The sequence below is a fragment of the Palaemon carinicauda genome, chromosome 3 (assembly GCF_036898095.1).
Source record: "Palaemon carinicauda isolate YSFRI2023 chromosome 3, ASM3689809v2, whole genome shotgun sequence".
Taxonomy (NCBI): domain Eukaryota; kingdom Metazoa; phylum Arthropoda; class Malacostraca; order Decapoda; family Palaemonidae; genus Palaemon; species Palaemon carinicauda.
In genome coordinates, this window is record NC_090727.1 from 123,588,356 (window position 1) to 123,613,355 (window position 25,000).

General features: G+C 44.7%; 1 protein-coding gene across 5 annotated transcripts in view; it reads left to right on the forward strand.

Annotated features, from left to right (window-relative positions):
* LOC137638462 (putative leucine-rich repeat-containing protein DDB_G0290503) overlaps positions 1–25,000 on the forward strand; it is a 130,653-nt gene that overhangs the window by 20,924 nt on the left and 84,729 nt on the right. For 3 of the 5 annotated variants that reach the window (XM_068370533.1, XM_068370536.1, XM_068370537.1), the window contains exons 1-2: positions 14,948–15,204; positions 15,560–15,763. In XM_068370533.1, the coding sequence (XP_068226634.1) occupies positions 15,103–15,204; positions 15,560–15,763 (306 nt within the window). In that variant the 5' untranslated portion in view covers positions 14,948–15,102. Of the gene's footprint in view, positions 1–14,947; positions 15,205–15,559; positions 15,764–24,592; positions 24,891–25,000 lie in introns of those variants that run through there. The other 2 variants (XM_068370534.1, XM_068370535.1) reach the window with 2 other exon arrangements.

Here is a 25,000-nt window from a genome sequence, read left to right on the forward strand (position 1 = left end):
CCCAGGCAAGCGAGTATAGTGGTCTCACCCCATACTGGGTAAAGCGAAGTTCGAAAAGAATCACTGTGTCAATATGAAATATCGACCCGTCCTCCGCTCAAAACACGTATTGGACAAAGGTTCATATCCGCTTAGGAGGAAACTCGTAAATCCGCCACCATCCCTTTATGGGATGGAGTCCTCCAGCTAAGGGGAAGCATAAACCAATGCAATATTAGCTTGCATAAGGGAACATTCTATTAGAATTATCCCCGGGTAAATATACATAGAATGAATGCTCACAGGTGAAGGAGACGCAAGGTTCTCAAGAACCAGTTTATTGACAGACAATAAACAAACAGGTTAACCACACTCATATATATATATATATATATATCTATATATAAGAGGAGGATAACTAAAACTTTAAGCATAAGTATGATAGTAAACAGCAACTTGTTTGTCTGAAAGAAAAAACATTGGAGCCACTTTTAAGATACCAAAGTATTAAAGTCAAAAGTCTGTCTTACTAGTCAGTCACATTAGCGTTAGAAACGCTCGGCACGCATGTTTGCACTTATGCTGGGTTCACCTTTGAAAGTGGAACAGTCAACGTGGGTCACCCAGTACCCACACATAGTTTGTAGTACAACATGTGACTACATACTCACCCTGGAATTAATTGTCCCAATTAAGCTACTGTTCCTCGCAGAGTTAAACAGCAGGGTTAACGACGCAACCCACTGCCACCACAGAACCTCTTAGTTGCTGCACTTGCTTCGCATAGTGACGAAAGAACACTCTGGAAGACTTCCAGCCAGTGTACGAACGAAGATGTCCAAAATCCCTACAACTAAAGAAGTTTAAGGATGAAGCAACTTTCCTCGGATCGTGACCTGTGGGTGAACAGTCAGGATCCGCTCTGCGAATAAGATATGTGATTTTCGCCCTGAGTTATTTCAGTAATAAATTTTGAGCCTGACGTTTCTCCCCTGGCCAGATGGCCATCCTTGAAGTCTGAAGTTCTACGAAGATAGACCTTTAGGCATTCTACTGGACATAGAGATGCATCTTCTTTCAGAGGGCAGATTCTTCAGGGACCCCACCTGATGGTGGGTAACTCGTTCTTGGTGAGAAACGTAGGATCCGGAAATAGGTTCAGTTCACCCATCCAGGAACTGAACACGACCTTCCTCTCTCGAGAGGGGTAAGATCTCACTAACCCTGGCCCCGGACGCGAGTGCAAAAAGGAGGATAACTTATGGGTCAAATCCTTTAACGCACACTCCTTATTGTTCAACAGTGAAGCAACATGAACTTTTCTAAAGACCATGAATTGGGCTTTGGAGGTGCCAAAGGTCTGAGCCTAGCGCAGGCTTTTGGAACTTTTATAAAAGATCTCGTTAGCGAGGTCGACCTGGAAGGCATATAGAATGGGTCTTGTCAAAGCAGGCCTACATGATAAAATCGTGTTAGTTACCGATCCATAACCATGGAGATGGATGAAGAAAGACAAGCAGAAGTCCGTCGTGATCTCCTGCGGAATCTTCGTCTGACAAGGGCTACCCATTCTCTCCAAGATGACTCATATTGCCTTATAAAAGGTTTGCACTTATAATCCTCTAGGAAGTCCATGCTGGCTTTCGAAATCCCGAAACACTTTCTCACCTGTTAAGGAAAGAAATCATGAGCTGCTGGGTCCGGGTTTTCTGTGATGAAGCGCAGACAATTGACTTCTGGACTCACTGGGTCAGAACTGGATCTGGTAGCGGTCGAAACTCCAATCGTAGTTCCAATGCCAGAGGGAACCCCACACTGTTCGGTCATTTGTGGGCCACTACTGCCGCTACTCCCTTAAATGATCTCAGTTTGTTGAGGACCCTCAACAGAAGGTTGTAAGGAGGGAACAGATAAATCCTGAACCATCTGTTCCAGTCGAGGGACATCGCGTCCACTGCTTCCGCCAAGGGGTCCTCGTACGGGGACACATACAGGGGCAACTTCTTGTTGTCTTTCGTCGCAAAGAGGTCTAGCCGCAGTTCTGGGACTTGACTCAGAATGAAGGAGAATGGTCCTGCGTCTAGGGACCATTCCGACTCTATCGGTGTGAACCTGGATAGAGCGTCCGCTGTCACATTGCGGACTCCTTAAAGGTGAACTGCTGACAGGTACCATTTCTTCTTCCCCCAAATCGGAAGATGGCCAACATCCCTGGTTGAGAGGTGGCGACCTTGATCCTTGTCGATTCAAGCATCTCACAACTCCCCCGCTGTCCAGCACCAACCTAATGTGGATCGAGCGATGCGGGGAGACTTTCTTTAAGGAAAGAAGGACTGTCATAGTCTCTCGAAAATGACTGTGAGAGGTCTTGAATAGACTGGACCAAGACCCTTGGGCCTTTTTCTGATGAGAGTGAACTCCCCATCCCTCCTTCGAGGCGTCTGAGTGACTCGTCACCGACGGGGGAGGAGGATGAAGAAGAACCGACTTCCTAAGGAGTCTGGCTTGGGACCAAGGCCTGAGAAGAGTATTTCGACGAAGCGGAACTGGTCTTCTCAGATCTCTTCGCGCATCTGATGCATAACTACTCCAATCTCTGGTTGCATCCTTTAGCTGTGCTCTTAGCACCGGGTCTGTCACCGAAGTAAACTGGAGAGACCCCAGTACACTCTCCAGTTCGCATCTGATATCCATACGGAATCTAGAAGTCTCTTGACAGAACCAGCTATCTCCTTTCTTTTCTCCGCCATGACGGAGAAAACGGTGTGACATTAGGTCCCAGTGGATTCACACCCACCGGAACTTAGAGATGGAGGAAGTTGAGACTTTTCCTGTTGATCTTGAAGCCTAGATAATCTAGGAAATGGATCACATACAGGGAAGCTTGCAAGCATTCTGTCCTGGGTGCTGCCCACACCAGCCAAAAATCCAGGTAGGTTACTACCTGAATTCCCTTTAGGCGTAATTGACTGAGAACTACGTTCGCAAGCATCGTGAAAATCCTTGGGGCTATTTAAGCCCGAGAGGCATGGCTTTGAAGACGTATAGTCTTCGTTGTAGCCTTAACCTTAGGTAGGAGGGGAATCGACAATAGATTGGAACGTGCCGATAGGCGTCTGACAAAACTATGGAGGCGGTAAATGCCCTCTTGGGCAGTAAGGTCCTTATGTGTTGTATTGTTAGCATCTTGAACCTGTAGTTCGCTATGAACCTGTTAAGTGGCGACAAGTCCAGAATGACTCCGAGTTTTCCGAGTCTTTCTTGGGAACACAAAACAGCCTCCCTTGGAATTAGATGGACTTTACCCTTCGGATCACTTTTCCTCTAACAGTTCATGAATGAACTCCTCCAGAACGGGGGTGGAGTATCGGAAAAACGCCAAGGGTATGGGGATGGAGTGCTGTACCAGCTCCAGCCCAGTCCCTTCTTGAGTAGGCTGTGGACCCAGGGATCGAAGGTCCACCGATCCCAAAAGCGTTGGAGACTCCCTTCTACCAATATCATCTCGCTCGGATTGTTGTCCTGAGGTCTTGCCTCTCTGACCTCGACCACCCATGAAACCCCTTCTCCTTGAGGGGCGCCTAGACGAAATTCTGGCTGCTCCTCTAGGCTTGTTCGACAGGCAGTTGACTGACCTTCGAACGATGGGTTGAATGCCGGAGACTGTGTCGACACGAATTGGGGAACCCACTGAAGTGTGGTCGGGGTTTTTGCCACCATCTGGGGCACTGAGGGCATCAGCAAATGCCGTTGCTGCTGATGTCTACTTGACTTAGCTGGCCGAGAAAGTATCCTAATCCTTTTAGTCTTCCTCCAAGGTTGGGGACCCCATCCGGGGAAGAATTTCTCTTGGTAGACAGGCCCCACTCCTGGAGAAGATTTCTATCGTCCGTGGCGGCCCTATCAACCTTTTTGACTAGGGAAAAGGTCTTTGTCCCAACTGTTGGAGGAGATTAGTTTCCTTGGCTCGTGCCTCATCGTAGCCCGGGCGAACACGAATTCCCTACAGGTTCTCTTCGCCCTGACGGAGCTGTAGAGATCCTTCGTCACAGTGGCCAGATGAGTCTTGATCACAACCATGAACGTTTCATGGACCTTGGGATCACTTGTCATCGTCTCAAACGTGGACTGAAGAGACAAAGAGGCAGCCAGTCTTTCTTTTGTCTAGAGTTCTCTCCGCAAAAGAAAGCCAGACAGCTTAGAGAGGATCTCGCCGAACCGGCATCCGGCAAAATCCGCCTCCCACATCTGGACTGAGAAGGTAAGATGGACGTCCTTCCAGTCCTTGTTTTGCTTACTAAATCTTCCTTTCTAAAGGCCAGCAACAAGGGTTTACACTCCACCAGGGAGGGGAAAGGCTTGCCAGCCTCGACTGTTTTCAAAACCGCCGCAAACCCTTTCAGCGAAAAAGGGGGAAGGCTGTGGCAGGAGAGGACACAAAGGAAGGGAGCCTCTTACTCAAATACAGCTACCTTTGAGTTCATGAAGCCCCTCTCTTTCATCGAAGAAGAAAGCAAGGCATGAGCCTAGCATGGTCTATCACTACGACCTCCTTCGGCTCTGTCTCTTCCTTTGAAGCTGGTACCTCCTTCCACCGGACCTAGCAGTCCGGATGTGCCCCTGCAGTTACAATGCAGCTGCCTTCCCATTCTTCTCCCTCTGCCTTTGTTGGATCAAGCCAACAATGGAGGGAGGGCCTGCTCTACTGCGAGAGCAGATGATGTTGAGGGAGCAGGTTCAAGGACCTGAACCGGAGCAGCCGACCTCTCTCGGCCTCTTCCGCTACCTTGTCCGGAGCTCGAACTTCATCCTGGCCTTCTGCCAGAAGGTCTTCCTCCAGACGTTCGGACACGTCTGGCATCCTGTCGTCCAACTGGATGCTAAGCAAGGCGACCGTGACTTCAGCATCCACGGGATCTGAATTAAGGGGACCTCCTCTTGAGGTTGGGGAATCACTGTAACAGTTGATGCCCTAGGAAAAGAAAGCCCTCATCTTCTCATATGGAAGATAAGGTCCAGAGGTAATCTTCTGAAAGCCCCTCACCCATGTACGAAGCTTCTCCCTAGCTATATCCCTTGAATCCACCGTTGTAGGGGAGACGAAAACGGATTTTGAGCGAAGCGAAAAGAAAAAACCTCAATAGATAGGTTAGTGCATATGAAACATACCTGGGGAACCCAATACCGGAGAACATCCGTGGAGACAGCGCATGCCACACGCCTCCTTCAGAACCATGTCCGCAGAAGCCCTACTGCGGACGTTGCAGAAATACATCCGCACTACGGATGGTCCTCCTGTAAAGAGAAGAAATTTCCATGAGTATCAAGTGAACTACGTGTCACTGGATATGCACAGTAGCATAACAAAACGGAAAGACACATCCTTGTATTTCCCGCACACCCAATTGTTGTAGCCTTCCAAATCATAAAATCGTATAGTTAATCTATGCCAGATTAACCAATGGAAAATTTCCAAAGGAAGAAGGTGTAGCCCCCCCTAAAGAATGATTTTAAAATACCGGAAAGTAGACAAGAAAGAACTCACTTTCTTATCTGTAAGGCCAACAACAACGGGTCGTGCAAGACCACAAAGAATAAGGAAAAGACACATACTTGTGAATCCCCCACAATCACCTGTAGAAGCCCACCAGCCATTAAAATCAAATGGTTAGTCTTTGTTAGACTAACCAAAGATCATATTTCCCGAGGGAAATTAGGTGTAGCTCACACCTAAGGTAAGATTTTACCATTCTGGCTAAAGATGAAAAGAGTTCTCTTTTCATCCCTGTAAGGCAACACCAAGTGATTGCACAAGGCAACACAAGTAAGTTAGAAAAGACAGTGTTGTAACCTACTATATCATGTTCTCCCCTGGTAGAAGACACTAAACAGGGAAGAACTGATACAGTACATGAGGGTGGTGTGCCGGTCGGCTCTTGCCGGTCAGCACCCCCACCCCCTTTTCCAAAGGTAGGTCTCAAGTATGCAACTTAGGATCACCCAGACGGGGGAGAACTCCAGTTCCTATGCCTGAACCGGTCGGTAGTGGTTGCCGGTCCATAGCTACCCGGTTGGCACCCAGCTGCCGGCCATCACTCTTAGTGGCCGGCCAACTGAGTGATGTAGCAGGCCGGCCCGGCAGCGGTGAGTAAACCCTGCCGGCTGGCAACCACCCCAGGTAGCGCCCGGCTGCCGGCCGCCACTCAAAGCGGCCGGCAGGTGAGCAAGGAGACCGGCCAGCAAAGGCATAAGACCACCGCCGACCGACAGCAAGAGAACTAGCGAACACCCCCCTACCGACGGCCGGCCACTAGGCCGGCAGACGGCAAGGACAACACAAGAGAAGACAACAGAATGGGTGCCGGGCTAAGAGGCTATGTACCTCCGCGCCCGACACCCGAAAGAGTGCCGAGAGGAAGGGGAGACACTAAGTCAAGCTTCCTAACCACTGCTTACTGAAACTACAGACGGCAGCGGTTGAGGGACCAAGGAAGGACCGGGCAGCACTCAAAGGATAGGGCCTCTGCCGGTCGGCACTCTCTGCCGGCCGACAGGGGACCACGTCAGCTCCCCATCCCAACCTATGCTAGGTACGGATGTGAGACGACTGACACAAAGGAAACGGAAAATTAGAAGGGAAGGACAGAGGGTCCTGTCCAACCTTGCCTTGGTTAAGGATCATTCCAAACTAAGAAAGCTCATCTCAGCCAGAGAGATCCAGGGAGGGAGGCCGGCACTACAGGCTGCCTCCCTAAAACCAAGGCAAGGAAGGAATTGCTATTCCGGAAAGGGAACATATCCCGAACCCGGAACAGCAAAGAGGACAAGTCTGAGGGGTCACCGAGCGAAGGGATCATAATTACCGAAACCTTCCAAGGTGAATCAAGGAGGATAAACCTCCTATGCCCGTGTCAGGCAGCAAGGGAGACTCTGCCCCACGCTAGACCAACACGGACTCAGACTAATACACTGCTGTACTGTCCCCCTCTGAACCAATTCAGTTGGAGCAGGAAGGTACAGTACTACTCCAGCATAGTTATATTTGAAAATTAATTCAAACAAACCACTAGAGTTAAGCCTAAGGCTTAAACAGAGGGAAAGGGTTTGCCCCTTCCCCGAAGAGAAGGGAGCAAACGGGGAAACAGATAATATTATCAAGACCTAAGACAACCTAGCCTAGGCACTAAGAGAATCGATTACCTAAATCACCGAAACTCACTCCAATACTATCTTGGAAATTACTCGAAAAGGGCTGTATGTATAACGTTGCCTAACGCTTTAAGCAAAATAAAATCACACTTGGAAGACTAATTATCATGCAGGAAGTACAAGGACCAATAACTAGGCTACGAAGACTAGTGTTGGTCAGCCTAGGCAAAACTTTCGCCAGGCGCACTACTAACGCATCATAACAGAATTCCTAATTAAGCTAAGCAGCTAAATATTAAAGCGCAGGGGGCTGGGAACGTCGCTCTTGCTAACAAATAAATCCTATTCTAGCGAGCGACAGCGTCCATGACGCCTCCAGCAGGCAACAGCTCTTGTATCAAAGATAACTCTTTTAAATACTTTAATTTTAAACAAGAGCCTACATTTATACATAAAAGAAATAGTACTCAACTTATCCGAAGCAGAAGAAGTTGGAGAAAGCATAATATGAGAGTAAATCCAAGATTTTGGTAGAAACACAGGAAAAAACACCGAGTTGTGAAGCTACGCAAAAAGGAATGCAGATGGCGCCAGAATCGGCGCAGGGCACGCTTACGAAACGGGAGAAGAGAGGGCCTTACGAACGGCTCTCCCCTTTTCTTTCTCGTTTTCGTTTTCTTGCCATTTGACCCCTACGAAGTGTTAACTCTATTCGGGGTATAGATTGCTATGAGGCGTGTCAAGAATACGTCCACTGATATTTACGATATCCCTAAAATCTTTTTTAGGGATACTCGCTCCAGGAGTTAGAATTCTGGGTACCTTAAGGTAAATTCTCTGGGAATATCGCCGTAGTTGTAATATACCCTAGGAAGCTGCCTTTAAGGAACTTCCATCAGGACGACATGGCTTGAGCCCAAAAAAGTATATATATATATATATATATATATATATATATATATATATATATATGTGTGTATATATAGATGTATATATATATATATATATATATATATATATATATATATATATATCTATATAAATCATATATATATATATATATATATCTATATAAATCATATATATATATATATATATATATATATATATATATATATATATATATATATATATATATATACATATATATCTATATAAATTATATATATATATATATATATATATATATATATTATATATATATATAGATGTATATATATATATATATATATATATATATATATATATATAGATGTATATATATATATATATATATATATATATATAGATGTATATATATATATATATATATATATATATATATATAGATGTATATATATATATATATATATATATATATATATATATATATATATATATATATATAAACACACATATATACATACATACATATTTGGGATTTGTTCCCTAACTGACATACAAACCAAGCTATTTAATAGGGGTATTACTTTTGGCGTAGCTGAAATGACGAGCCATTAAAATATAACGAGGGTTTACTACCCACACTGCTAGTTAGTGGGGGTAGGGGAGGGTAGCTTGCTACCCTCCCCCTCCTTACACACACCTGTGCTTGAGCTCACTTTGCTCTCGGCTCGGATGGTAGACGGACGTGTCCTCTCTCATCCTCGCCTTTCTCTTGGCAGCCATTAATGCTTTTTTGCTTTTTCTTTGACAGGTTTGTGTTTGAAGTTGGCCTCTGCAATTATGCGCACCTGTCCTGGATTACCCGACCGCCCCTGCGGAACATTCATGTCGGCGGTCGAGACAGACCCTCACACCCTTTGCCCTTACTGTAGAGGCCAACGGTGTGATAGTAATAATAAGTGTGGTGACTGTAGGGAGTGGTCTACCTCCCAGTAGGAGAGGTTTTCTCGGCGACGTAAGAAGAAGTCCAGGCAGGATTTTTCTCCTTCGAATGTTTCTTTGAAAGGAGAAAACCATAGGACTCTTCCTCCGTTGCCCAAACCTCCTCCGAAGCTCCCACCCGATCGGGGTCTTTCGAGAGACCGTCGAGTGGTAGCGTAGACCGTGGTTCGTTTCCAAACTTGGGGTTCCAGAGATGGCGTTGCCTCCCCTAGCGAGGCAGCTCCACCTCTCCCCCCGGGGGAGGATGTGTCATTAACCAATTTCAGCTTTGGTCTTCCTTGGGGCTCGAGGGTTCGCCCTCCAATGAAGCTCTACTTGACATCATCCAATTGGATACCGCTGTCAAGCAATCGCCGACTTTGGCAGAGGTTGATCCTCTGTCAATGTTATGGTGTCAGAGGTATCCAATGTGGTATCTCCTAATTCCTCTGCCTCTTCACATCATGCAGTAGCTGAAGGCTTAGTTTCTCCCATTCCTACTCAACCAACGAGGGAGAAACTAAGCCCAACAGTCTCTCCTGCCAATGTTTCTCTCCCTCGGGGGGGTTCCCTTACTGAGACTCCTCTTCGGAGGACTGCAGAAGGTCAGCTTGCTGATCCAACGGCCCCCAGAGGGCACATCCGTCGCAAGGATGTGCCCTCAGCGGATCATTCGCGATCCCCTTCGGTGGAAGGTCATCCTTTCAAATGACACGTCGACCTTCCACCAGACAGACCTGCTGACCTGCCGTCGCTGTTCCTGAGAGCTGATGCCCTTTATGCGCCCACGAAACCTGATTATCATGCTCGTCAGGCACCGAACCCAGTTTCAGGGCATCAAGGGCGTACACGCCATCGTGCACATACTTCCCCTACACGCCATGATGGGCATGTGCTCCAACGTTCTCCTGCGGACCAGTCTTTGCCTGGGGTAGCTCACCAGCGCTCACCTGCGCGCTAGTGCGCCACTGCACACCGTCAACCTCCTGCGCGCCAGCGCTCTCCTACTCGTCAGCGCTCTCCGTTTCATCAGCGCTCTCCGTTTCATCAGCGCTCGCCAACGCGCAAGCGCTCTCCTGTGTGACAGCCATCTCTCCTGCGCACCCACGATCTTCCGATCTGGGCGAGGATACGCACGCTCGCCCTGCCCGCCCGCATCCACCTTCTCCTTCAGTTGCGTGCCACCATACTAACGCGCGCCCGCAAGATGCGCGCCACGCACACAGACTCCAATTGCGCGCCCGTGCGCCCTACGACATCTGGGACGCGCGAACTCTCGGCCGCACGCCCGCGTGTCTAACGATCTGATCCTGCATGCGCACGTGAACATTCACCCGCACGCGCAATCAGTCTCCTGCGCAAGCTCCTGTGAACCCACAGTCTCTGCGTGAGCTCCTACGCGCCATCACTCTCCTGCGCGCACGCACGCGCATCAGCAGTCTCCCGCGCGCGTGCCATCAGTCTCCCGTGCGCGCGCCATCAGTCTCCCGTGCGCGCGCGCCATCAGTTTCCCGCGCGCGCGCCATCAGTTTCCCGCGCGCGCGCCATCAGTTTCCCGCGCGCGCGCCATCAGTTTCCCGCGCGCGACCCAGGTATTCTCCATCGCGCGAGCACCGTTACTCGCCCCCGTGCGAGCGTCAATACCTTCCTGCTCGCGAGACTGCTGGACAGCGCACGGCAAGGTAACCATCGCCGCATTCCCCTCCCCGCTAGCGCAGAACTGCGCGCCCTGTGGCAGAAGGGAAGCATCCAGAAAGGTCCAGGAACCCTTTTTCTTTTCAGGCGAACCCCCCTATGGAAACCCCTCTCAGGGATCCGTCAATCCCTACCCCTCCAGAGGGAGTGTCTGACAGCGCAGCTATTAGTAAGCAGCCATGGTTCGGTGCGCTAATTAGAGCAGTTACACAGGCTTTCAAGCCTTTTCTCTCTGAGTTGGGTCACAGATCCTTGGCTGTTTCTACCCCTCTGAAGAGAAAAAGAGGAGTTTCGGACGCGGTGACTTCTCCAAGAGCTAAGTTGTCTCCTTGTAAGCCTTCGAGGCAAGTTCCTTCACCCCCCAGACTTTTCCTCCTTCACTGTCGGATGAGGATTTCCCTTCCTCAGGGGAGTCACGTGAGGTGAGACATTCCCCCATTGCACCAATGAGGGAAACCCCACCTCGCGTTGAAAAGACTTCCCGGGTAGGGGCGGAGAAGAACTTGCCTCAGTCTATGTTAGAGTCCTACATCCTTCCCAGGAAGGAGTCGAAGGACTCAAAGACAGTGCCAAAATCCTCGTCAAAGCTTAAGACGGAGCCAGCTAGTCTCTCGGAGAACGTCCGCGAATCTCCCCAAGAAGAGCCTTTGGGGACAGGAGACTTCGCTGCAAGTCTGACATCCGGAGGAGAACTACAAGAGTCAGAGCATGCATTTTGGCAGGTCCTGACTCTTATGAGGGCTCTCAATGGGTTTGCTGACCCAGAGATTCCCCCTCGGGAGGGCAAAGACACGGTCTTGGACTGCGTATTTGACACTCAAAAACCTTCTAAGGCCAGTGCTGCTCTGCCCTGGTCTCAGGGGGTTAAGAGTACCAGGGACAAGATCGCTGTCCAGCTCTCTGAGTTGGCCTCCTCCAACCGTTCCAGTGCCGGAAACAAGTTTTTCCCACCTCCTCGCGTACAGCAGAGGAGGTACGTCGAGATCTTCCTCTCCACCATTCATTGGAAGAGCTTACCAGGGGAGTCCCTCTTGAGAGAGACTCCAACCGGCAGGTCTCGTTCTCGGCAACCGAGATCCTTAACCAAGAGAAGGTTGCAAAGTGTGCTATGCAAGCCACTTCCTGGCTGGATATCTGGTTAGAGACCTTAGGTATCCTGATACGCTCTGAGGACTTCTCCAAAGAACGTACCAGGAAAGCTATTGAGACGTTCCTCCTCTCATGCACTCGCACGATCGAGTTTCTGGCCCACCAAGTCTTGAACTTGTGGGCGAATACCATCCTGAAACGTCGGGATGCGGTGGCTGAGAGGTTCCATCAGAAGGTCCCAAGCCCTATAAACCTCCAGCAACCCAGCAGTCCCGTCCTACCAAGACCATGAAACTGACAGTAGCAGCGAAGACAGTGATGTTTAAGCCCTTTCCTGTCAAGGACTGGAAAGGCAAAAAGTCCTCCAGGGGAGGAAAGAATCCTAGAAGGAGCAGTCGAGGCCGCAAACACTAGGATTGGCAGTTCCCCTGCATGTACACCAGGTGGGGGGATGCCTACAAAGTTGCGCAGACAGGTGGCAGCAACTCGGGGCCGATTCCTGGACGATTTCCGTAATCAGTCAGGATATCGCGTCCCGTTCACAACATCTCTACCTCCCCTGACGACGAATCCAGTGTCGTTGAGCTCCCTTGCCATGGGATCAGCAAGGGGGCAAGCCCTTCGGGCTGAAGTCCAGACCCTGTTGAAGAAGGGCGCTCTCCAAGAGGTCCTCGACGGGTCCCAGGCTTCTTCAGTTTCCGGACCTTCTGCAACTCCTAACAGAGCTACCGAGAGAACTTCCTCCACGACACAATCTACTCAGACAACCACATGCCAACATTTTCCACAAAGCCATAGCTTCGCTACGACTTCACGACTGGAGACTATCCAGCATCTCCTCGCTGAGAGAGGATTTTCGCAATAAGTTGCGGTCAGGATGTCTGGACATCTGCGAAAGTCATCCGCAGCTGTCTACCAGGCAAATTGGAAAGTCTTCTGTGGTTGGTGTCGTGGAAGGGGTATCTCTCCACCTGATGCCACGATTCCAACAATAGCGGAGTTCCTCGTGTATTTACGGGAAGAAATGCGCCTTTCAGTCTCGGCAGTGAAAGGCTATTGCTCAGCCTTAAGTCTAGCCTTCAGGCTAAAAGGAATGGACATTTCTTCTTCGCTGGAACTTTCCCTACTCATACGAAGTTATGAACTTACCTGCCCTCAGTCGGAAGTGAGATCTCCTCCATGGAACGTGGTTCGAGTTGTCAGGTCTCTTAAGAGACCTCCCAATGAACCATTACGCCAGGTTTCAGATCGCCCCTTAACTTGGAAGACGGTGTTCCTACTAGCTTTGGCTTCGGCCAAGCGTGTTAGCGAACTTCATGGTTTCTTGTATGACATAGCCCATTCAAGGGGATGGGGGGAGGTAACGTTAGGATTCGTCCCTGAGTTTATTGCTAAGACTCAGAATCCAGGAGTATCGGACCCTCGGTTCGATTCCTTCCGGATTTCTAGTGTCCATTCTGTAACAGATGACCCAGACCATCTCCTACTATGCCCAGTAAGGAGTTTGAGGCTATATCTTAAGAGAACGACTGCAGTCCGTCCTCATGTGCCAGCTTTATTCGTTAGCACAGGGAGGAATAAGAGGGGGGTCACTAAGAACCCCATCTCGGCATGGATTCGTAGGGTGATTCATCTGTCCCTGAATCCAGACCCTCCTCCGTCATATCGCCCTAGAGCACATGGTGTCAGGGGCATAGCTACGTCCCTGGCCTTAAAAAGAATTTTTCAGTGACGCAGGTCCTTCCGGCTGGGGTGTGGAAGCGGCAGACAACCTTCACAGCCCACTACCTGCAAGACGTGACCCACAGGAGCCTCGATACGTTCTCTATTGGCCCTGTGGTGGCTGCACAACAGCTTGTTTAAATCCTCAGGCTCTTTAATGGACAAGTAGCAGAAGGTTGAGGGCATTGTTACCCGGTTTTAGTCTGCATGAATGAAAAGGTTTGACTGGCCCTTATTTTTTTCTTCCTCATCCCCTCTCTTGGGGAAAGCAGCATCCTGGGTTCTCTGCATAGCTGACCTCAAACCACTGCAGGTAAACCATGTTCCCTTGTGTTCCTAGTATTAAGCTAATACTGTCACGTCCCTATACCCTGACGAGGTGGTATTGGGAGAGTCCTAGTCTAAGTTTTCATCTAAGGAACTTCAGGTCAACCCCCTAGGACGAGTCCCACTGCATTATACCTTCACACACAGCTTGCGTAGGCCGCAGTCCTTGCATAGCAAGGTTCTAGCGAGGTGCAGGGACTCCTTATTTCTTGGGTGCTGAGACACTCAAATAACGAGCCCCCGGGCAAAGCCAAAAAGCCGGTACTGGCTGGGACATCCACCATTCCTAATGGGTGAATCACCCCTATTAAATAGCGTGGTTCGTATGTCAGTTACGGAACAAATGACAAATTCGTAGATAATTTGTATTTTTCCTATCTATACAAACCTTAGCTATTTAATCAAACTTGCGCGCCAGCCCTATCTCCCTTGTAGTCCTACCCCCAAGCAAAGTGAGCTCAAGCACAGGTGTGTGTGAGGGGGGGTGGGGGGAGGGAGTAGCAATCTACCCTCCCCTATCCCCGCTAACTAGCGGTGTGTGTAGTAAACCCTCGTTCAATTTTAATGGCTCGTCATTTCAGCTACGCCGAAAGTAATACCCCTATTAAATAGCTAAGGTTTGTATAGTTAGGAAAAATACAAATTATCTACAAATTATGTCATTTTTATGTCTTTTACAGGAATCGAGTGTCCTCGAGTGTGGGGTTTGCACCAATCCATTCAGTGAAGAACATTGCCCCAAGATTCTTCCTTGTTCCCACACATTTTGTTGCCGATGCATTGAGGAGATTATCTCCAACCAGACAAAAGCTTGTCCTTTCTGCAGGGAAGAATTCACAGCCATTTCAACCAATGACTTGGTGTTCAACAGAATTGCCTTAGACGCTGCTAAGCAATTTTTGTCCTTTGATAAAGAACCGAAGATTTCTTCCAGGGGATCAGGGATGTCATTTGGAAATTTTAACAAGGATTTAAGAGAAAATTTTATAAAGAAAGCCATTGATAACTGCAATGAAGTAACGTCTCAAATGATGCATGATATTTCTATCCTTATGAGGATGAACAGTGACATACTTCAAGCTAACAGTAATTGTGGGACTCAAAGAGAAGCTGAATGAGATAGAAACTTTTAATAGAGATATTCTGTATACGATTGATGAAAACATCAAACAGCTGAAGAAGAAGTGTGATGTTATAGATGAAGATGTAAGACGATTTAAAGGCTATGATGCAAGACTGAAAGCGGCAGAAGACTTTACTTCAGCTGGATCCATTATGGACAATTCAATAGATGATCTACATAATGTTCAGGCAAAAGTATTGGAAATCAAAGAGCTTCTTCGGGAGAACGAACAAAAAAATGGTGATATTGTGAAGGTGACTTCTGTCTCTTGTATTCTATTAACCTAAAATATGGGATAGGACCATTTTTAATTTTATGACTTTTTGTGGCATATTGCAGTTTTCAAATTGTTACCTAAACATTGAAATAACGCTCTCATCAAAGGATTTTTCCATGACAATATAGCATTTCTGATCAACTTTTAGTTTTCTCCACCTCTGTTGTACATTTTTTTCTGAATGTTTAATTATCAAATTTTCTGTATTTCACATTTCAAGCCATATAAACCATAGTAGGCCTACTATTAATAATTACCTATTCACTTCTGTACTGCAAATGCTAACTTTTTTTATATTCTCTGTAACCTGTGCTCTTTGATATTTCCAACAGGAAATTATAGAAATGCAAACAAGTCTAAGAAATGTTGCAGAGGAAATAAATAGAATAGTTGAAGGAGACCTTCCTAAGGTGTTAGCTGTGAAGCCGTTGGAGGGCCGACATAGAATTGGTACTGTTAAGATTGGCTCTAAGAACAGAGTTTTTATGAGTCATCTTGAGGAAGGAGATACACAAGTAACCAGTTGTGCTATAAAAGTAAGTTTGTGCCAATCTCTTGTGTTTGAGTTGATAAGAGGGAGGTTTGTGTATGTTAGCTTAAATTGTGTAATCACAAAATCATGGATAAATTAACTGAAAAAGTTGATCAAGGTCAAAGGCTACCTTTAAGGAATTTTTGGGTGCTAATATACCTTACATTCTGCTCAAATTTTCTTTTCCTACCGTTTTGACAAGCTAATGCATCTTATATCCTAACCTATAATTAAAGACTCGCGAGTTTAAAAGAATTTTAAGATCAGTTACTAGTTGACTCAACTTAGAAAGACTTGAATCAACTACTAGTAAAAATTAAAGTATCATAATTACCTAGAATTTATCAAATTATCTTTGCTCCGCCGTGGTACGCTTCGCTTGCAATTGATTATTATCTCGTTGCTCCTCTGTTCTGGCAAGTGCTGCATGGATGCGCTGCAAATACCACCTGTGTGAGTCACTATTAAAGTATCATATTTAACTAGATTTTATCACTTTTTTTTAATGATGTCATTTCTGATTAGAATTTGATAGGATATAAGTTACTCTTACATATTATGGTAGGATACATATCATAGTATACTATTAAAAGCATTGTAGAATACAAGCTGTACTAGCACCCATTTTTATAATATATTCTATAGTATAGAGAAGTATGAAAAATATAGAGAGAAAAAGGCGGAAGTAAAGCGCAAGGTACGTGAGGCAAAGAGGGCAGCTGACCTGAGGTGGGGTCAGGGACTGGGTCAGTCATATGAAGAGAATAAGAAGAAGTTTTGGAAAGAAGTGAAGAGAGTAAGGAAGGCTGGCGCAAGAATTGAAGAGACAGTGAAAGATGGAAATGGAAGGTTGTTAAAAGGAGAGGAGGCAAGGAAAAGGTGGGCGGAATATTTTGAAAGTTTGCTGAATGTTGAGGATAAATGGGAGGCAGATATAATTGCTGTTGCAGTTGTTGAGGTGCCAGTGATGGGAGATGAGAATGAGAGAGAGATTACAATAGAGGAAGTAAGGAGAGCACTAGATGAAACGAGAGTAGGAAAAGCATCTGGTATGGATGGTGTGAAAGCTGAGATGTTGAAGGAAGGGGGTGTGACTGTACTTGAATGATTGGTGAGATTGTTTAATATGTGTTTTGTGTTGTCAATGGTACCAGTAGATTGGGTTTGTGCGTGTATTGTACCACTATATAAGGGTAAGGAAGATGTGCATGAGTGCTGTAATTCAAGAGGTATTAGTTTGTTGAGTGTAGTTGGAAAAGTGTATGGTAGAGTAATGATTAATAGGATTAAGGATAAAACAGAGAATGCAATTTTGGAAGTACAGGGTGGTTTTAGAAGAGGTAGCGGTTGTATGAATCAGATTTTTACAGTTAGGCAGATATGCGAGAAATATTTAGCAAAAGGTAAGGTGTGTGTTGCGTTTATGGATCTGGAGAAAGCATATGATAGAGTTGATAGGGAAGCAATGTGGAATGTGATGAGGTTATATGGAGTTGGTGGAAGGTTGTTGCAAGCAGTGAAAAGTTTCTACAAAGGTAGTAAAGCATGTGTTAGAATAGGAAATGAAGTGAGCGATTGGTTTCCGGTGAGAGTGGGGCTGAGACAGGGATGTGTGATGTCGCCGTGGTTGTTTAACTTGTATGTTGATGGAGTGGTGAGAGAGGTGAATGCTCGAGTGCTTGGACGAGGATTAAAACTGGTAGACGAAAATGATCATGAATGGCAGGTAAATCAGTTGTTGTTTGCAGATGATACTGTACTGGTAGCAGACACAGAAGAGAAGCTTGACCGACTAGTGACAGAATTTAGAAGGGTGTGTGACAGAAGGAAGTTGAGAGTTAATGTGGGTAAGAGTAAGGTTATGAGATGTACGAGAAGGGAAGGTGGTGCAAGGTTGAATGTCATGTTGAATGGAGAGTTACTTGAGGAGGTGGATCAGTTTAAGTACTTGGGGTCTGTTGTTGCACCAAATGGTGGAGTGGAAGCAGATGTACGTCGGAGAGTGAATGAAGGATGCAAACTGTTGGGGGCAGTTAAGGGAGTAATAAAAAATAGAGGGTTGGGCATGAATGTAAAGAGAGTTCTATATGAGAAAGTGATTGTACCAACTGTGATGTATGGATCGTAGTTGTGGGGAATGAAAGTGATGGAGAGACAGAAATTGAATGTGTTTGAGATGAAGTGTCTAAGGAGTATGGCTGGTGTATCTTGAGTAGATTGGGTTAGGAACGAAGTGGTGAGGGTGAGAGCGGGTGTAAGAAATGAGTTAGCGGCTAGAGTGGATATGAATGTGTTGAGGTGGTTTGGCCATGTTGAGAGAATGGAAAATGGCTGTCTGCTCAAGAAGGTGATGAATGCAAGAGTTGATGGGAGAAGTACAAGAGGAAGGCCAAGGTTTGGGTGGAGGGATGGTGTGAAGAAAGCTCTAGGTGATAGGAGGATAGATGTGAGAGAGGCAAGAGAGCGTGCTAGAAATAGGAATGAATGGCGAGCGATTGTGACGCAGTTCCGGTAGGCCCTGCTGCTTCCTCCGGTGCCTTAGATGACCGCGGAGGTAGCAGCAGTAGGGGATTCAGCATTATGAAGCTTCATCTGTGGTGGAATTGTGGGAGGTTGGGCTGTGGCACCCTAGCAGTACCAGCTGAACTCGGCTGAGTCCCTGGTTAGGCTAGAGGAACGTAGAGAGTAGTCCCCTTTTTGTTTTGTTTCTTTGTTGATGTCGGCTACCCCCCAAAATTGGGGGAAGTGCCTTGGTATATGGATGGATTCTATTAACATCATTATTACTATTTTCATTATTTTTTCTTTATCATTTTTTATCGACAGCTTGAATCCCTGATGCCAAAGACCTCGCGAAGGGTGTTCCTGGATCTGGGAACTGACGGCAGATTCCTCGGAAGAATGATTATTAAAGTAATAGATGAGGGTAATCTGGCCCTCAATTTCCTCCATATGTGTGCAGGAGATCTGGGACCCTCTTACGCCAACTCATCGATCTTTGGTATAGGGAGGCAGGGGGAACCTGGTGAAAATGTTGGATTTGGAGATTATGAAGTGGAAGACAGAATTACAGCTAGACCAGTGTTGTTGGGGTTGGACTGGACGAGGGAAAGTAAGAAGGATATATATAAGAATACACTAGCAAGGGAGGGAGAAGTAAGAGGTTGGTTCGCCGAAAACCCAACCTGCGAAGATGTTTCGCGATTTTACATTGTCCTTAAAGAACAATCCACATGGAAGCCTCGAGATCGCTTAGGCGTGGTTGAGGAAGGGCTCCAAGTGTTGAAAGATGCCATCAGGCTTTATCCAAATTTCAGGGAAATCAAGATAGTGGACTGCGGTCATGTATTTTGTTTCTGAAGTTTTTAAAAGGATTAAGTTGCTATTGGACCTTCAATTAGAAAAAAAGAAATTTTTTAGGACAGAAGAGGAACTGGGTTTAGGGAGGCCTTGTCTTCTTTGCGGCACCCCGCAACTGAGCTTTGGATTCCAGCCTCGGTCCTGATGCTGCTCCAATTTTTCTAGGACAGAAGAGGAACTGGGTATAGGGAGGACTTGTCTTCTTTGTGGTGCCCTCAGCTGAGCTTTGGACTCCAGCCCCGGTCCTCATGCTTCTCCAATTTTTCTAGGACAGAAGAGGAACTGGGTATAGGGAGGACTTGTCTTCTTTGTGGTGCCCCTCAGCTGAGTTTTGGACTCCAGCCCCGGTCGTCATGCTGCTCCAACCCCTAATCATCCTGTCCGTCCTCTGTGTTCCTGATCTGCCTCTTTCACAAGATTATCCCACTTACGGGCTGCCAACGCATTGGAAAGGTTTAAAATTGTATCATATTTATAATCAGGTCTAAGTATACCATTTAACTGGAATACCAGCCAATTCAAATTTATTATGTAAAGACAAAAATATGTTGATGCATGTTGCAGTGTTCAAGAATATTCAATTTTACAATTATTTTAGCCTGTTTAATTTTACCATTTCATTTGGTCTGGTTATCACTAACTTTTAATGAGTTTTCCTCTTTATCCAGTTTCGTTATTATTTTCATCACAAATGGGAAATATCACTGATCAATGAAAAATTATATTTATGCTTTATTTTTATCCTTCAATGCCTTATAGTAGTGATTTGTAGGAAAAAATAGGATATAAGAAAAATTATTTTGTTTCCCTATTTTTTTCTATCTTTATGAAATGGGAATTGATAGAAGTCTCATATTATTATTATTATTATTATTATTAGCCAAGCTACAAACCTAGTTGGAAAAGGAAGATTCTATAAGCCCAAGAGCTGCAATAGGGAAAAATATCCCAGCTAGGAAAAGGAACAAGGAAATAAATAAACTATATAAGAAGTTATGAAAAATTTTAATAAAATATTTAAAAAAAAAACGTTAACAACAACATAGCAGATAATTCATATATAACTATAAAAAGATTTATATCAGCCTGTTCAACTTGAAAACATTTGCTGCAACTTTGAACTTTTGAAGTTCTACTGATTCAACTACCCGATTAGGAAGATCAATTCACAACTTGGTCACAGCTGGAATAAAACTTCTAGAATATTGTTTAGTTTTGAGCCTCATGATGCAGAAGGCCTGACTAATAGAATTAACTACATGCCTAGTATTACAAACAGGATGGAACTGTCCAGGAAGATCTGAATGTAAATGATGGTCAGAACTATGAAAAATCTTATGCAACATTTATAATGAACTAATTGAACGACAGTGCCAAAGATTAATATCTAGATCAGGAATACGAAATTTAATAGACCGTAAGTTTCTGTTCAACAAATCAAGATGAGAATCAGCAGCTGAAGACCTGACAGGAGAACAGTACTCGAAACAAGGTAGAATGAAAGAATTAAAACAATGGAAACTAAGCCATTGTATCTAGGAGGTAATTAATAGTATGTAAAGGGTAAACAAAAGGGAAAAATATAACAAGCTAGGGCAAAAGTAAAAGAAAAAAAGTTGAAAATGAGAAAACCCAATGTTTTGAGGATAAGGATTGATTGAAAACTAACTTTTCATTAACAACTAATAAATGAAAAATTTTCTTTATTATTATTATTATTATTATTATTACTTTTTGTGTGATTCTATGCTGAATTAACCTGACTTTTTGTGTGATTCTGTCCTGAATTATCACGACTTTTTGTGTAATTTTATCCTGAATTAAGCCAATGTTTTGTGTGATTCTATCCTGAATTAAGCCGACTTTTTGTGTGATTCTATCCTGAATTAACCCGACTTTTTGTGTGATTCTATCCTGAATTAAGCCGACTTTTTGTGTGATTCTATCCTGAATTAACCCGACTTTTTGTGTGATTCTATCCTGAATTAACCCGACTTTGTGTGATTCCCTCCTGAATTAATCCGACTTTTTGTGTGATTCCCTCCTGAACTAATCCGACTTTTTGTGTGATTCCCTCCTGAATTCATCCGACTTTTTGTGTGATTCCATCCTGAATTAACCTGACTTTTTGTGGGATTTCGGATGATTCACCTCCTGACCTATGTTACAACGCATTGTCTCCCGGTAATGTATATGTACACGAATGTGCGTCGTTTGTTTGTACGTGTATGTAGGCAAATATACCCAAGCAAATACTTCCCCTAGAATATTTAACAGATTTCTTTTCCTTTTTCTCGTAAAATTTAAGATATTTTAAAATTCAATCATATATGGCGAGATGAAGTTACTCCTGTTGAAGGATGATTTGAGAGAGAGTGGGAATCGGCGAGGGATCACGTTGTCCCAAGTAGGTATGAAAGTTTTTTCCAAGTTAATGTTGAATAGAATAGAACCTGTAATAGATAGAATACATCGAAAAGAGCAAGCAGGTTTCGGAAAAGGTAGACGATGTGATGATCAAATGTTTATTCTACGACATTTAGGTCAAGTCTAACGAACTAAAATCACCTCTTGTTTTATGCTTTGTGGATTTTGAGAAAGTATATTGCTGTATTTCATGTAGTGTTAAGAAAGATTTCGAGGCCCTATGAGATACCAGAGAAGGTTGTAAACATCATAATGTATTTGCATGGCGGAATTTGTTGTCAGAAAACGGTTGATGATGTTTTGCAGATGTATTTGAAGTCAAGACTGGAGTACTACAATGGTGAATACTGTCCTCTCTACTGTTTATTATGGTGATTGATTATGTTAGGAACAACGTAAGGCAAGGAATGAATAATGTCATTTTATGGACAGGGGACCAGAGATTGTGATCTTGAGTACACGAGTGATAGTTCTAGTTGCTTCTACAATTCCTGGAAATGTTTGATAGGTTAGATTGGAGAAGAGTAAGGTTAAAGTGGTGATCAACCAGAGAAAGAATGAGGTCGTGTAGATTCAGAGTGGTGATGAGACGAACTGCCCTAATTGGAGAAATAATATTACTGAACTCAAACTCTGTCAAATAATAAGGAACCATCATTGCCAGCAATGGATCACTGGTTACAGAATTCAAAGAGAGAATAGGTAGTAGGCTAAAACAGGCAATGGGCATGCTAAAAATAATTTAGATTATATCAAATATCGGTTCACAGCAAAATCAAAATAGACATTCCACTTGTAAGATCGATATTAAATTATGGTCACCAGTCATGGTACAGCACTGTAACAACTGATGCAAAATTTCTTGCCTTTATGAATAAATCACTGAGAAGGATTTTTGGAATCAAATGCCAGCAGCAATTCGTTAGGTGGCATTGGTGCCCAATATGACCAATATAGTTTTACTCAATGTATTTTAATGAGGCGCATTTGCACCGACTCGCAGCGGTGCCTTTTTAGCTCAGAAAAGTTTCTGCTCTCTGATTGGTTAGAGTTATCTTGTCCTACCAATCAGCGATCAGGAAACTTTTCCCAGCTAAAAGGGCACCCCTGCGAGTCGGTGCAAATCTGCCTCACTAAAAAGAATTGAGTATAGATTATTAAGACGGAGATGGATGGGGCATATTTTAAGAAGTTAAGATGAATTAGTCCATGATATACCTGAATGGAAACCGCTGGGCAGAAGAGGAAGCTTGGTAGACCAAGAGTAACGTGGCTGATGACAATTTGGAGGTTGGATCTGAGAGTTCGGTTGGGCTTAGAGAGATGGCACAGGAAAGAGATATGGCGTGAATTCATTGAGGCCCTTTTCCAGAGGATTAAAATAAGATAATACTAACATAAATCAGTAATTACTTTATAAAGACATGCTATTGTGATTTAGATAAATGAGAGTGAATTATCATTGTTTCTTTAATCGAAAAAATATCAGCGTATTCCTACAGGAAAAACTTTCTCCTGATACTTGACTTTACAAACTAGTCCCTACAGCAGAGATTCCCAACCTTTTTGTGATCGAGTACCACTTGGAGGTCCCGTACAGTCGCCGTGTACCACCTGCTTCCAGAGAAACTAAATTCGATCAGATACCACTTTATTTCTATTATTGTAAAAATAGAACACACAAATTAACTAAGAAAACAACAACTCGATGCGAGGGCTGTATCTGCTTCTTCTCCACCAGCTGGTCTATGCAGGGCATGACTTTGCTCACAGCACATCGGAAATCATGCCCGGGCGCAGCAAGACAGTTTCGGCTCTTCGACTTGATGGCCATGAAGGCTGAGAACCAGTGCTCGCACTCCCACGTCGAGGGGAAAATCAGTAGCTGGGGAACAGCGTGACGGGCTAGCGTCGGGTACGAGGAGGCCATGCTCACCCAGAAGTTTAAAGGAGAGCACTCTTTGTGCATCGTCTTTGCTGTCGTTCATGACCCCGAAAGTGTTCGTGTACCACCTGAAAGGCCCTCGCGTACCACTAGTGGTACGCGTACCACAGGTTGGGAACCACTGCCCTACAGGGATAGTTGGCTAATTGTCCTCACTCCTCTTCCACCCACCTTTCCTATCAGCTAAGAAAACATCTCACTCCCGCCCCAATTACATCTATCAAATCATTGATTCCAGAAAGATCTTTCCAAACTTATTAATACTTGATCATCAGCGCCTAAGCACCCTCTCCACCCAGGCTAGGACCAAAGAGGGCCAGGCAATGGCTGCTGATGACTCAGCAGATATACCTAGAGGCTCCCCCATAACCCCTATCCTTAGCTCACAAGGATGGTTAGGTTGCAGCGATCAAAGGAACTAACGAGTTTGAGCGTGACTCGAACCCCAGTCTTCCAATGACAAGGCAAGGATGTTACTAAAAGGCCACCACAAGCCCAAAGGCTCCAGCAGGAAAAAATAGCCCAGAAAGGAAAGGATAATGAATTTAAAACATCATAAGACTGGTAAAACATTAAAATAGATCTGTCATATATAAACTATTAAGAGACTTACTGTTAAGAAAATAAAATTCATTACATGGTTTTAATCTCTGCATCAGACTCTTGAACATCATGGTAAAAACTATCCCTGTTATATCTATAATGGGATAGAGTGGCCGTAAACTTATTTTGCGAAGTGAGCATCTAGGAATCAGGGACCAGGGACAACTAATAATATAACTTGGGAAAGAAGTTTGTAATTGAATGTTTCATATAGATATTGCGTCAACATGGCAACGAACTTCTCACTGACAGTTGCCATTGTCGTTCAGTAATTCAGTATTTTATCATTTTACTCGCTGCATGGTTAGTTGGACGTTGACAACGTTTGTTCGACCATTATTGCAACACTATTAAGTTACCTGTACAATGTACAACATAAGATTTGTTTGTATTATATGTTACATGGAAAGAATAAAATAAGGATCTATTGACAAGGTGGCAACTCTTCCTTTTCCCCGTCCTGGTTATCTCATTCCCATTTACCCCAAGAGTTAAGTGTTAGTGGACGAACTAAGAAAGCTTTCGACTGTTTTTGTGTCCTGATTCACTGTCTCATTTGTGTCTGTGTCTTAGTTGTGATTTTGTCCCGAAATACAATTTAATAGTACATTGAGTATCAAACATTCTGAAGATGGAAGAGTGAACTTTAAACTAGATTGTTATCAATGAGGTTATGAGTGATCCGAATACATTGTCAGTATCTGTCTACAAGTAGACGTTGAGAACTTAAAAATCAAATAAGTGTCTGGAGTGAAAAATAAGTATCAGGAGTAAAAGCTTATACAGAATAATTATGGTAAGTGATTAGTGGTATCTCCATAATCAACTTATTCAATCAGTGATCTTATATTACGTTAATATTCCATATTCAAGACTTGAATATTGTCAAGGTCGACAGTGAGATAG